We start from the raw sequence: 15,549 nt of genomic DNA, 5'->3' as shown, positions 1-15,549 counted from the left end.
TCAAAAATTATACTACATACATAATTATTTTTTTAAGACTGCAAAGATGGTTACAAGGGAGAAGTTTATAATAACTTATTCTCTACAAGGAGTCCAAAATCAAAATATTATTATGGTGATGCAGGTGGTCCTATGGTTCAAAATAGCGTCTCTATAGTAGTTATTCATTACCCAAATTAATGTTCCAATCTGCATAGACCTCATCTCATCTGATCTACTTTACAATACAATTTATGCTTATTAGAGGGTACTTTAGAATTCAAAACGTTTTCAAGGAACGACAGAAAAAACGGGACTTGAAAAAAAAAGGTTCTATTTTAATTTTATATTGAAAATCTATACAATGCTACAGTATCACTATTTTTATGAATGAAAAAAAAATATTTTTATTTTTTTATATTGATATTTAACTTTTTGAGTGCTTAATAACTTGACTTTATTATAAAAAATCGTTATTTACTTTCAATCCTTTAATAAAAAACTTTTGAATATTTCTATGATGTAACTATTTTCCTATAATGAAATTATTAAATATAATCACATAAAAAACAGATTTAGTTGTAAGCCACTAGTAATTTGCATTAAATAATTTGACATTTTTTATTTGATATTATTATAAATTTATACTAATGTAAGGATTTATTCATGGCAAAATCATCGTATCTCAAAAAGAGTTAAAACATATACAATTGAATTCCATTAGATCTTTGCAAATGTTACAATTTTTTTATTTTATTATTATATCATTTATTTCACTACAATAACCATACACATATACATAAAAATAATCAACACTATCTTAAAAATTAATTAAATTATTATTTATATTAACTAATCAAATCATTACTATTACTCATTTACTCCTTCTAGAATAAGTATTAGATAATAGGAAGAAAAAAAAGGAATATGTAGATCCAGAGAAGATTTCGAGCTAGTTCTAAAAAAGATGCTGATTAACATTATTATTCCTAGTTTTCATTTAAATCTTAAGTAATCTTTTTCTATTCAGATTGATAGAGGATTCATCACCATCAGAACCTTGTCCTCATCGATTTTAGTGGCTAAAACATTTTTATCTTCTTCGGTCCCATCACATAACGCATTCATTGCCATTATAAAAAAGAATGGTAAAATCAAGTCTCCTTGTTTACAATACCTTGAGAAATCAAACTCTCTATGTAGACCAAGTATGTTTAATTCTGACTAGGAATATTTCCATGAAACTGCTTTTTTTTTTATCAAATCTATTATTGTATCCTAAGAGTCGATTTTTGTTTTTGAACTCGTTAAATATGGAGTAGAAGGCTTCTCCGAAATCAACAAGGGTGATAGCAACATTCTCTCCCGTTTCCTTTTAAAACGAAAAATGTATTCGTATTTTTTTTTTTCATAAATCAATCTTACTCAATTGTTATGCTGACTTCCAACGTTTTCTCCAGTCAGTTTATGAAAGGATAATTAATATAATTTTGTATTTTGTGTTTAGCAGCGTAATAGGCATATAGTTAGTTATATTAAGATTATCTTTTTCTTTTTTTTTGTAATTAAAGTTAGTAATCCCGTCTTAATAAAATCTGGTAATTCTATGTTTTTGAAGATTTCCTCGTACACTAATTTTTTAAGCTTCCTATCAAATTTCTTATAAAAATCAAATGGGAAGCCCAATATTCTCGGGGATATAAATTTTTTTCATAGTTTTTATATAAGAGCAAATTTGTTCCACAGAAATATGATGTTTTATGTATTAATTTTCAATATTTTATCGTTTCCTTTCCCTTATTAAAGAAACAATTTTTGCCACTGTAACATTTTTGAAATTTACACAGACTTGCGTAGAACACAGTGATCTCCTCTGAAATTTAATCTCGGTCATTTGACTACTTACTCCTAGAGAAGAAATCCCTTGTTTGCTTCTGAGACATTTTTCCAGGTACTATTTTTTTTCTTTTTTTCGAGCAAATCATTCCTCCATGTTTTTCAAATCAAAGTATTTTGTTTAGTTCTTCCAAATATCAACTCCTTATTCACAAGTTTCATTAAGGTTTTTATAATTTATTACTCAGACTTTTCTTTCTTAATGTTTCTTCCTTCCTGTCGTTCTTCAGAAGGTTAATTGATCGTTCTTCAATCATTAGCAGAGATACATTCAGTTTCCAAAAATTTGTCAAAATTCTAATATCTTTATGCGAAGGAGGCAAAAATAGGGTAATGTGTAGAAAAATGCTGCAGGAAAGCCTAACAAGGATACTTAACTTCTTAACGCCAACAAAATTCATTTAGGTGTAGTGGGTTTAGTTTTAAAGGAGGTATTTTGTCATCTAACACTTCACCTCCGTCTTTTTTTTTTTTTTTTTTTCAATTTCGAGATCTTTCAAAATCACCGGATCCCTTTTCAGATTCATTTTATATTCAGGTCTCCAAGCATAAAATTGATGCCTTCAGTTGACCATTACAACTCAGCAAAGAACCGGGTGACATCCTCGTATGGACCATACACAAACATTATTTTTGTTTTCATTCCTAAAATGTAAACATCAATTATGACAAAATTTCTTTTGGAATCAGAGGCCAAAAGCTGAAGATGTAATTTCGAAGTACTCTTAACTAGTATAAGCAATCATTTCGAAAGATATGAGTGTTTCGAAATAGTGTTCCATGCAAATTATTCATGAGTGGAGTGGAAAAGATGAGTCATTCTCCAAGGGGCTCTTTGGTGTGTGTCCACTAAAACTAAAACATCTAGGAACCCTATGGTTTCCAAGTAATGGAGACCGACGAATCCCTCTTTAAAGATGAAATGGAGTTTACATTAGATGATAAAACAGACAATTTCAGGGTTATTATATTACTAGACGAGGATACGCTACTACAAACATGGGAGTCAATTTTTTATAAGTAAAAAGTGATTAAATTTGTGTAGAAAAGCGCCCGACATGGTCATCTTGAATAGTGTTCAATCCCTAAGCAAGAAAATAGGAAATTGTCAATTATATAAATTATAAAAATATATATATATAAACGCAATTGTCGATATTTTTGTACTTTCACAGGTATCCCCAGATTCAACGAAAATACCATTTTGTTAAAGCATATCCAATATAGGAAAAACTCTATTGATATATATATATATATTCCGGTAGCCGTTTTTCAAACTTAAGTTTTTAACATCCTAAAATATGATGTCATAAGCATATTTGTGGGTGATAAGAAGTCACGAAGTACTAATGTTGGGTTTATGGGTAAAGAAGACAAAAAATTACAAAATGGTTTGTTTCATTTTTTATAATATTTTAATTATCAAAATCAAAAAATATAAATGTACATATAATTTGATATAAAATCAAGAAAATATTGAATACTTGTGAAAGGATTAGGCTTATTCAGTTCGGAACATTCCTCTCCGTAGGTAATCACTCCAACAAAAACACAAATTTTGAACTTTAGGGCCGACTGAATCACCACAGTAATATCTTGATTTTTCACAATTTATACAGTATAAGATGATATTTACTCTGTACCAGTAACTACCCATGCATACTCAAAGAAATATATACAATAATTTTTATGTAGCTTAAAATTTAAAAGATACTAGAAGCTTACACTGTTTTATAATGATGTCAAAATCCAAAAATCTAAGAATATCACCAATTTATGGGATATCAGAAACACTCCATTTGACGATAGCTCCTTTACTATAAATATTATTTTTGGTTTTTTTTTTTCAGCAGCCATTCGTGAAAGTCAACTTTATGTTTTTTCTCTTCACACCTATAACATCCTAAAATATTTTGTCATAAACATAGTTATGAGTGATAATAGAATTAACGAAAGATATATCTTAAGTTTGTGGATAAGAAAGACAAGATGGTTGTACTATAAAAAAATTGAAATTCCTATTAATGAAACAAAGAATTAATCTGCAATAATAGTAAACGTCCACACTAATCAAAACATAAAACATAAACAATACTTTTATTAAGCATGTCTAGGATCATAACAACGGTACTCAGTTTATATCACGGTAAACACTCTTTAAGACAACTTTGTCGTTTTTTCTATTTACGGCTACACATTTCAAAAATATCAATTCATTTTTAAAGCTTGTAGTAAATAAAGTAACAAAAATTACTTTAAAGTTTGGTTTTAAGTACGACGAAATAGTTGTGATGTTCAATATTGAAATTATTATTGAAACAAATAAGCAAAACAGAAAAATTATAGATTCATATCTCTTACAAATAATAAAATTTATAAAAAATAAATATATTCTATGTGCAACAAATCACCCCTACAAGGATGGGAGGATGCATAAATTTCCTATTTTTAATTCTGCAACAGATACTTCATGTCGTTCAAATTGATCGATGAGTATAATAGTATTTATGATTTAGCATAAAAGAACTCTGAAAGTATACATATTTGATAAAAATAAATTTAACATTTATAATTCAAAAATAAGTAAAAATCAAGAAACAAATCAAAATTTATACTTGTAACACGCGAAACAAATTAAACTGGATTGCTTCAAAGAACCAACCTGAAAATTTTCTTCTACAAATTTTAAATCAAGACTCATCTTAAGGGACTTTTAATTGTAAATACAATAATATTTAATTCATTTTCTAATATAACTATTTCAAATAAAAGGATATTGAATAAAAATAGTAAATATTTATAAGACGCATGAGCTAATTTTTTTTTGTAACGTTTTTAAGATTTTAATTCACTATCAGTAGATTTTACAATATAACTAATAGTAATGAAATGTTAATAATTGTAAATGTAAAAATAAAATATTTTCATTAGAATTTTGCTTAAAACAATCAGCTTAGTCATTGTGATTTTAAATTATTAAAAAATTTCTACGGATAAAAAACACTAACTCAAAGCTGAGATTCATTTGGTTCATTGACATTAGTACACTGCATTTGTATCCTAAAGGGTCTAATTTTTTTTTGTAAAAATGTTACTTCAAGTTATATATTCAAATTCATTATTTATTTTTTATCAAAAATTATGACATTAATTTGAATTAATTTTTTACCTGACCTATTTTATCAAATCAGTTAAAAAATAGATTTTAATTTCAATTCTATATGAAGACTTAAACAATAATATGAGGTTTTGAAAATATCATTTTCTCTAGTGCAAGTTTTTTTATATATATAAACTATTATTCGAGAATAAGATTATTAAAAAAAAGTCAAGAAATAAAATAAAGAACTGAAACTTCAAATTCGTTTGTCTATTTTTATTTCTTATATAAAGATGGAAAAATATTAATTTACATATCATTTTTGATCCATTCAAGAAAATATTGAACACTTGGGAAAGCATTAGGTTTATTCAGTGTAGAACATTCCTCTCGGTAGGGAATGACTCCGATAAAAATACCATTTTGAACCATAGGGCCACCTGCATCGCCATAGCAATAACTTGATTTTTCACTTTCTGTGCAGAATAATGTGTTATCAACTTCGCCCCAGTAACTATCTTCGCATACTTGAAGAAATATATGAAATAATACTCATGTAGTTTAAAATTTAAAAGATATTAGCAGCTTACATTGTCTTGGAATGATGTCAAAATCTGCAAATCTAGGAGTATCCGCAATTTCTGCAGTACCAGAAACACCCCATCCGATAATAGTTCCTATACCATATATGATGTCATTTTCTGATGGAAGAGTCACTTTGTTGACAAACCTTTAAATAAATACAAAACATAAATTGTTAGATTGAAAAATATGTATATGTTTATTTACTTACTTGTTAAATTTGAATGGAGCACTCAACTCGTAGGAACATAGCTCACCAACGGACATATTAGTATTATAGGTAAAGCTATAATCTATCAGTTTAATTTCTCTCTTTTGCTCATAACTACTAGGAACACTCTGACTGTGCCTTCCTCCAACGACTGTGGTTATTTCCCAAGCTCCTCTTCTACAACATTTTCCATTTGTAACGACCAGTGTCTGCAAGTATTTTGTATAAATTGGAGAGTTTTTGTAAAATATAAGGATAGTCTCACCTCAGATACAATAGTTCCGCCACATCTGTGACCTCCATTATCTTGTATGGAGGCTAAGAACGGAAACTGTCCAGGGTTAGCTTCTCCTTCATTCTGGATTCTGTCTTTGATATTTCCAGCATTGATGGATGTAATACAAATTGATATAAATGTTACGCACAACAAATACTTCATTTTAATGTCTTTACAACACAGACTACTTTTCTTAAATGAATATTTTTTTATCAAATCATAACCTTTATATAAGTACAACGTACATATAGTAATCAATGATGAATAATATTTGATTATTTAGATTTATGAGAAACTATATTTGTTTAATTCGCACACACACATTTTTTTTTAGATAAAGCTGTATTTTAAAGTATTTCCATAAGTTATTTAAGTATCTATTTAACTTTGACACCAGTTTTTAAATTATCGTTACTAATAATGTTTTATTTATGATGAAAATACGTAATAAATTACATGTGCTAGGAATTTTGCATTCCCAAATTGGGTGATCTAAATAAATTGAACCATTGAGTACCAATATCAATTTTAGATTATTCTTATAGAATCTTAAAAAGTTTCATAGATATGCAGAAAAAATCTTATTTTATAATGAACCATAACTATAACAAAATGGATTTTCCGAAACTAAGCATATTTGTGAAAATTTTCGCAAAATAGTAATATTGAACTAAATTATGGAGACTGCATTTCAATATTATGTTTTAGATTATTCTTAAAGAATCTGAGCAGATTTAAATGAAATGCAAATAAAGCCTATTTTAATATTAGACTGTAACTGTGAAAAATATATTCAACAAAAACAAGCATATTTGTAAATATTATAGCAAAATATTCATAATGAACTTTTTTTTTTCCTAATTAATCATCCAAAAAATCACATTTGACTCGACTTTTTATATTAGCTGAATAAACATAACATATTAAATTTCCATACAAGATTCAGAAACTATGATACATGTAAGAGTTAATTTATAATCAAATCAGCTAATTAATTGCCTCCTTTTTTATGGCTTAATTAACATATCAAATATCATTTTGCTAGATATTAATTACTTGAGATTACATTTTAACACTTAAATACTTTATTTATTTTTTACTCAGAATAAAATAAAGAAGAAAAAATAATTTTGGAAAAAAAAGTTGTAGTTGTACAAGTTGATTGGCTTAGACCGTAATATCAAAACATAAACAAAAACAATACAAATTTATTGTTATGCTATTGTACGCAAGATACATTGGCACCATCTAAGCTTGTTACCACCTTTTTATGAAAACATCTTCCCTATGATTCCATATCTTTCTCCGTTCTTAATTTGCAGTTTGTAAACCTAATACACTTAACGTTGCCAAGCGAAAATATACCTTGTTTTGCAAGTTACACCATAAAATTCAATTATGTAAAATAATTATCAAAGTAAAATTTATATCCAATATATGTTGTAGTCTTTTAGCTCAACCGGACCACAATATTTGAGGATACTCATAAATTTGGTTAATCGTCTTTTCCTCCAGAAGGATTGGTTTTTTTCCCTTTCTACAACTTGAAATTATACGAATATCCTGAGGCTCCGCGTAATAAAAAAGTTTCTAGCTCCATTTATGAAGTTTGGTTGGCATATACTGATTGAATAAACATTTATATATTATAATATCGAATTGCCATACATTTGACCAAAAAAGGAAGAAGAAACAACATGCAAACAGATACACTAAGACAACCCATCAAATTATCGAATGTACTTTATAATATGTACAAAAAATTGTTATTAGAGCACAAATAATGGAGAAGAGGGATTCCATAATGCAATTGTAAGTGGGTAACATCTTTGCCTACTATTTTTTAATATAGTTGTAGCATTTCAAAAAGATAAATTTATGCCCAGATCTAGGCTTATTAAACAGGATAAACAGTTGATACTTTTCAACAAAATATAAATAAATTAATAAGCGTTTTCTGAATATTGCCAGAAAATATCACAAATATGATTATAAAATTTTATTGGTATTAGAGGGGGTCCTTAGATGTATTGAAATAATTTGGCGTTCGTTTTTAACAAACCCACACTACCCCTGGTCCAATCTGAGGGCATCAGGTATTCAACTATATATTAAGAAGCCCTTGGCTATTTATCCCCTTCTTTTTATCAATCCTCTCGATCCATTTCTTAGAAGATGGGAGGGAATTTAAAAAAATGCAAGGAAATTGTATTGTAATACTATTATGTACACTTGAAAGTACTCCCTCTGGCGATGGAAAAAACAAATATGTTTAGATATTTGTTATAACTAATAAAAAGCAATATATTATATGTATTTATTCATCATAAAGTTCGAACAAAATAAGGTCAATTTACATAACCTGGCAATTTTTTCCAGGGAAATCTTCCAATGACAATTTTCACCAGGGCAGTTTTCCTAACAATGATTTGTTGCACATTTATTACATAACAAAAAATGCACAGAACGTTTAAATATATATTAAAGTAATAAAATATTTGCATTTAAATAATTTTAATAAAATAGAAAATCACAAAATATTTTTTTTAATAGTATTATTATAATCAGATTTTAAGGTTTAGGCACCTGAATTAATCAAAAAACTTACTCTCGCCCTCTTGTGGTATTAAATATATTGATTACATTTACAAACGGTATTTTTGATGCATTATATTAATAATACCTACTCAAACTTATGAACAGATTCGTTGTAAATCTGAAAAAAGTTTCAGATTAACACGTTTCTGTTTAGTATTTTGTTTAACTAACGCTTGTTTTGGTATGTTACGTATGTGTAACAAAAAAGCATTTAAGGAAAAAAAGAAAAACATTTCAGATTAACATATCCAAAAGTGCTAAAATATGTTACATCAACGGTTAATGGTATTTTTGAATTCAGCTGAACATAAAAATATATCAAAACTTGAACTATATTTGGGACAAAAATCAGTTGTTGTTAAAGACTTAGTAATTAATAATATATTTATTAAAAAAGAAACAACTTTTCCCTTGCACAAACATTTAGAATTTTTTTTAATAATTTGTCTAGTCATTTATTTGTGCTTATCACATTCCATGGTAACTTAATGAATTGTAAATGAATAGCTTCATAAAACTTTTTAAACAAACCACTATTTCACATTCAAGGTGACTCACAACCACTAGAGGTGACATTCACTTCAAATTGTTAAAAGATGAAAATATTGAAATATGGGGAGTCAGGTGCATGACATGGCCACTATGATCATATCTTACTACCTTTAGATTTTAATTTATCATCAATAAAAATGCCTAAAAATGGAAATATCTCGAGTTTAAAACAAGACACATAATCAATAAAAACATTTTTATAAACATGAAAAACCCTTTTACGTCAGTTTTATTCGTCGTACTTCAATTTGGTGATTGTCTTAATGATGAAAGATGTATCTTTACAATAATAGGCTCGAATTAATATTAACTGAAATATTTTTGAAACCTGACGATCCAGAAAAAATTGAGATCAGTTTTACATTTGGTGCTCCAAGATAAATTATATACTTGGTTTCATTTTATTGGTAGAATGATGGTGTTCCCCTGTGTTATATACATAGAAATGTTGATTGTTACATAAGAGAACTTCGATATATGAGAAAATAATTACCATTATCACATAAAATTATTATTCTAAAAATAAACTCTATTTTTCCTTGAATTCGAATGAGGTATATGTTGGAAAATAAGTCATTAGACTCACTGATTGAAAAAAAATGCCCTGTTTTCATCATCATTCAAAGTTTCGTATAAAGTTTATGTCAATATTCGTAAAAGCTTCGTTATTACTATGTGCAAATTGATCAAGATCTTTAGCTCAAACGGAGAAACATTTTAACTATTTTATAGGCATTTTAGTAAGTGAAAAAAGACTCAAAAGTATTTTTAATTTTTTTGCTTCTAATAATTGCTTTATTTAGATAAGTAATTTACACCTCCAACCTGGTGATAACTTGATTTCAATAACATCAAAATTAATATTTCATAGAAAGAATGCTTCAAATTGTAAAAAGTTACCTTACCCAAACTTCACTTATTTCAATTATTCAAATCACATATCCTGTTTTTAAATAATTCTAATCACAAATCCAGATGCTAAATTTTTTTAAAGAAAAGGAGGGTTTCACAATCCCTAAAATCAACAACCGTACTTTACTTATCTTTAAAAAATGGGCTTTGAATATATTTTTTATATTTATGCAACAACAGAACTCTTTTATCAATGACAAAAACTCCCCATTTTAAATTCATATTTTCATACGTCCTAGTTCGCTCAATGGTTCGTGAGTTAATTACTTTATTAGTTAATTTGTGCACAAGTTTCCCTTAGAAGAACATTGAATATGATTGAAATTTGCTAACATTGAAGCTCAATTGATGGTAGACAATCAAATATTTTACGAGTAAGTGGATTATTGTATATATCTTTTTAAATATGAACAATATCAAATAGAAGGTTAATTCAATTTCTTGGGTAGAAATATTATTTGTGAAAAAGCACAAAAATGATTTTGTAGAATCCATGTTTTCCAACCCCGCAATTTTCCCTTATGAATATTCAATCTTTTGCAACTCATACACTATAACCTTATGTTGCAATTTTTACAATCTGGTGTTTAGATATTTAAAGGATTCTAATTCGGTTCTTGACCCAACAATCAAATTGGATGAAAAATCCTTCAAATAATATAACATTAGCAATTTAAAGAGGCCTTCATAAAAAATGTATAATTTATATAAAGCGGGTGAAATATTTTCCAATTGAGAAGCAAGAGTCAAAAGAGTACGAGAATAGTATTTTCCTCTGTTATGCTTTAATATAAGAAAATAATCATCCATAAGGAAACTAATTGATTTAGCGACATGGCCCTCAACATCTGAAATAATATTCAGAATAGCTTGATTTTTTTTTCAATGTACTTGCACTTAATTGGATCATGATTGGAATTTTGCCAACAGACCCTTGCGAGTTGCTAAAATATTCAAGACTTCCGAACAGGTATTGATTTTTTTAAGGCACTATATGACTCACTAAGAATAAAGAGAGTAGTATATTTTTTCGATACATTTCAAATGTCAGGTTCGAGTCTATGACCAAACTAAAGACAATTGTTCAAACCCCTAAATTTTGTATCCATTTATCCTTCAATTACAAATCAAAAGTTAATTTTTAATCTAAACTTGGTTTTTTCAATAATGAAGTATTTTATATAATCACAATAAATAGTGACATACCTATATATGGTTTGATTAAGACTGAAACGGAAGAATTACACACAATGATTCTTAATTGTACGACCATTCTAGTAAAGTATTCTTTATAATTTCATATTTATTTATATATTGAAACTATATTTTTGGCTGCAGGTTATTCAATATTTTAAATATTTCTCATATAATATCATTTTTAATTTTGATATAGATAAGGAGAGTTTTATTTTAATTTATGATCACCAATTAGAAAAGCAAATTGCGAATATGACCGTACAGCGAGCTATCAGTCTCAAAAAGCAGTTTTTATTTTACTGTTGACTTTGCTTATCGTCACAATCTTTCTGATTATATATAACCCCCCAGCAAACAGTTAGTTGGGTATAATGCTTGTATAAAGTCGAAAATAAGCTATGATTTAGAATATTGTTTCTTTACGTGAGTTCAATTCCCCTCGTAAAGGTAATTTGGAAATTTTCAGGTGTTAATAATTTGGTGCAGCATCATTATTAAATAGTTTTGCCCACCTTTAACTTATTTGGGGTTCTTTCTTGAAACATTTTGATATAACCAAATATAATTAAATTATGGATTCTAAACATTATAACTCCAACTTGTCAACCAAGATATGTTAATTCTTTATAGTCCTTCTTAACGACGTATTTTTACTAAGCTGGCTTCAACATAATCTCTACATGAATACTTAAGGGGGAAATTGACTTAATATTGCTACTAATTTCAAGTATGCTAAAGAACAAGCCAAATTTGGGTTCACTGTCAACAATTTTGAGATACATTTTTAAATGAATTTACTTTGTCAATGATCAAATTGTTTGTTTTTATTTCAATTCATCGAAAGTTTATCAAAAAATTTGTATCTTTCAGACCGTTTCTGTTGGATTTTTGATGGGGGTAATTGACTGGGAGCTCCTGTAACAAATTTAGTAATGGTCGGATTATGTATTGAAATAGAATAGATAGCTGGTTTGTACATATTCAGAACTATGCATTTGCTGCAAAATTACCTTGTGATGAGTGAGACCACACAGATTTTGTTTTCATGTATGATGACCCATCAATTTTATAAATAGGTACTCATATTGAACTGCTTGTAGGAAGAAACAAATATATTCATTTTGTTCTTGAGTATGTAGTAGACTAAACATTGGGTGGCATCTGCTAAATTTTTATAATATAAAATATTTTGTAAGAATGAGGTATGTATGTTAATATATCTAAGAATATCATTTTGTTACTTACGCACATTCTTTAGAAGCATAAGATTACTTATTCAAAAACAAAAAAAATGAGAAAAAAACTTCGAATATTTTTAAGTATAAATTATGCAAAATAATCTACATATTCGGCATTCGCCTTCCCCCCCCTCATTCTATTACTTTCTTTGTGTGACATAATATTCACAAAAAACATCGACTACGTACATATAATACCTCTAAATATGTAAGTAAGGAGAAGCATGTGTCATGAATTTTTTTTGCATAGAAATGTATGTATGTTCTTCCATTTTTAATTAATATAATAATATGTTTCACGAAAAATATGTTTATGGGCTCAATTTTTTTAAAAAGTAATTATAAAATATATTTACAGTCGGGGGACCCAAAACTTGCATGACTATAGACTAAATTACGAAAAACATTATTATTATGGAATCAAATAAGACAACTCATCAACAATTTGTGATATTTTAAATATTTGGCAATATTTTTTATTTAATATATCCTCTTTCAAGAGAAATAACAGCCTTGACATTCTGGCGAACTCGTTGCCAGCCCTTGACAATGAAGGTTTTGTCCAAGGTGTACAACGCTGTCATGATGGTAGCCGGGAGCAATTCCAAGTTTGAATAAGAGATACGGCTGACATTCTTCCCTAAGACACACAATAATGCCATATCCAATGAGTTGAAATTAGGGCTCCAAGAAGGCCACATGGAGAAAGGCCAAAAGTAAGTCATCCTTTTGGTTCTTATTGCTTGTATGAGGCTATAATGGAATTTTGACTATGTAAGCAGTCCAGTTTGAGATACTAACGGTGTCTGTAGCATTATGGGCACAAACAAAAGGGTAGAGGAGTTCGCACTGGCGTTTTGTTTTTTGTTGTTGCTCCGATATTTTTACTCTTAAAGACAAGGGATAAATACCAAACTTGACAATTTTCATTTCAGTTTAGTTGCATAATGAAATCTCATAATAAATTGTGTTGATAAAATTGGAATCAAATGCTACTTTATGTTTTGGGGGGCCTTGCCCTATTCAATTTCAAATAGGGGCTGTTCTACATATGTAAGTGTGAACAGAGCTAAGTGACGCAAAATTTTCTTTTTACAGCTTGAAAAAAGTGATATTTAGGTCTAATATGCTGAAAAATCAATTGATTTTGTCTTCACTTGCCTCATGTATAGACCATATTGGTACAGTAGTAGTGATTACACAAGTCAACATATTTTTTCCATTAGAGTGAAATAGTATGTTCCTCCTGGCTTTTACATCGAAAAAAAACAAAAATGACTTTTCCAACCCAAAATTTCTGGTTTTGTAACCTACAAAGAAAACATTTCAAATACTATCAATAAATCTAAATAGTTTAATAAAAAAATCAAGGAAACAATCTTAAAAAACTTTCGAATATCCACTTTCAAGTTGTGTTTTATGTGTATATTATAAAATTATATGTTGTCATTTTAGGAAAACTTAAATTTTTACCATTTTGATCAAAAACAAACAATTGACTTGACTTTAAATTTATTAGTTAATATTTTACCAACAAGGTATTTTTCCTAAATCTGAAAAACAAATCCTAAAAAATACCAATATTTTTGGAATCTTGGAAAGATGTAACTTTAAACTATAAATTATTAATTTTATTTTGATCTTTCAAGGGTAAAAATAACGCTAAATCTTGTAGATATTGTGAGAAAAAATATTTTCATGAAAACAGATAAAAAATGGGACATGACATGAAAACGAGATTCAGAATAATTCATCATATGGCTTTGTATGTTAGATCTCTAAAATACTAAATACATATATAACAAAATATAATATTTACACAAATAAATAATAAATACTATTTAATTTATAATTGCTATAAAGTAAAATGGCTTCAAATTTTATTACATTGTTAATTTTTGAATGCCTGCGACTAAGAAAAAGTTACTACTCCTGGTTATAAAATAATGCTTTGCAATGTTACAATCCCTTACAAAATATTTACTTATTTACAAAGACAACTGAAAGCACATTGGTTTTAATTGTTTGAGTATCCCAAGTATTTCAATGGGCTTCAATTTGTTTTTCTTCAAAATGAAAAATAAGGATTATATTTTTATGTGTCACTTGAGAGAAGGAAATTTATTCAAATTTTTGAAATTTAACAGCATAATTGTAAAATTCAAAAATATGAAATATAGCAACATAACTTAAAAATTGAAATTTCGGAATCGCTTTACAAACAGAAATGTCGTTAAAAAAAGTTATTTTTTAATGGCTATTGATTTGAAAAATGCCATTTGAAGACTTTAACTTTACAAACATTAGTTTTTCATTCCAGTATAATAGAAGATGGAATTAATATATCACCTTAAAATTGGGAAACCCTAGTACACGCCCTTCAATAAAATTTAGAAGAAATTGACCTTTTTCTGACCTTTTACTTTTTATAACCTTAAATGTTATATAACTATTACTTTAAGAAGAAAAGGGTTTCTACGATCATATTCATAGGTAAAAAATTAATACTTTGGGGGTTTCACTATTTTTTTTTTTTTTTTGTCGAGAGTGCTTCAAAGTATTCTACGATTTTTCTTTTAGAGTTTATCAACAGTAGGATACACATATCAATAATAAAAGCTTGCTTATATCCACTTTTTCTCATTAATCGAACCAAATACATTTAGTAATAATGAATGAATAGGATTTCCATCAATCACGTTTTGTACAAGTATGCTAATTTTTTTAAACTGATTCACATGGAGTCCCTGGAGCGGATTTTCCACCTCTCACTTTTTGGCTTCTACCTCCTCTTTTTTTTTTTTTAAGGAATAAAAAGATATTTTATGCTACTATCTGACCTACTAAATGGATGCCAATACATATACTGGGTTGTCCATTGTCGAAGGAAAACGGAGAAAATTACATTTCAACGGGATTGAAATATTTTAAATTTCAGAAATCAAAGAAGGTGCACTTTCTCCTGGACCACCGTCTAAGCTGGCAGCAAATTTCAAACGTTGCAAAG

The 15,549-nt window shown here is 27.9% G+C and overlaps 1 protein-coding gene across 1 annotated transcript; it reads right to left on the bottom strand.

Annotated features, from left to right (window-relative positions):
* Positions 1–5,224: 5,224 nt before the first annotated feature.
* On the bottom strand, positions 5,225–6,232 carry LOC121120191 (trypsin beta). The gene is made up of 4 exons (XM_040715036.2): positions 6,034–6,232; positions 5,769–5,977; positions 5,566–5,705; positions 5,225–5,502 (listed from the first exon to the last, which is right to left on the bottom strand). Exons 1-4 carry the CDS (start codon positions 6,205–6,207, stop codon positions 5,285–5,287), a joined length of 741 nt encoding a protein of 246 aa, XP_040570970.1. The 5' UTR covers positions 6,208–6,232; the 3' UTR covers positions 5,225–5,284.
* Between the last annotated feature and the right edge of the window lie 9,317 nt (positions 6,233–15,549).

Source organism: Lepeophtheirus salmonis, chromosome 6 (genome assembly GCF_016086655.4).
Source record: "Lepeophtheirus salmonis chromosome 6, UVic_Lsal_1.4, whole genome shotgun sequence".
In the NCBI taxonomy this organism is placed as follows: Eukaryota; Metazoa; Arthropoda; class Copepoda; order Siphonostomatoida; family Caligidae; genus Lepeophtheirus; species Lepeophtheirus salmonis.
This window is presented reverse-complemented; position numbering and strand designations above follow the sequence as displayed.

Bases quoted from the DNA above. Each gene is read 5' to 3' on its own strand.
- LOC121120191 (XM_040715036.2), bottom strand. From the start codon at position 6,207: ATGAAGTATTTGTTGTGCGTAACATTTATATCAATTTGTATTACATCC. The intron at 5,706-5,768 runs GTAAGTAAATAA...ATTTATTTAAAG, and splicing joins GCTCCATTCAAATTTAACAA to GTTTGTCAACAAAGTGACTC. The intron at 5,503-5,565 runs GTAAGCTGCTAA...TATTTCTTCAAG, and splicing joins TGACATCATTCCAAGACAAT to TATGCGAAGATAGTTACTGG.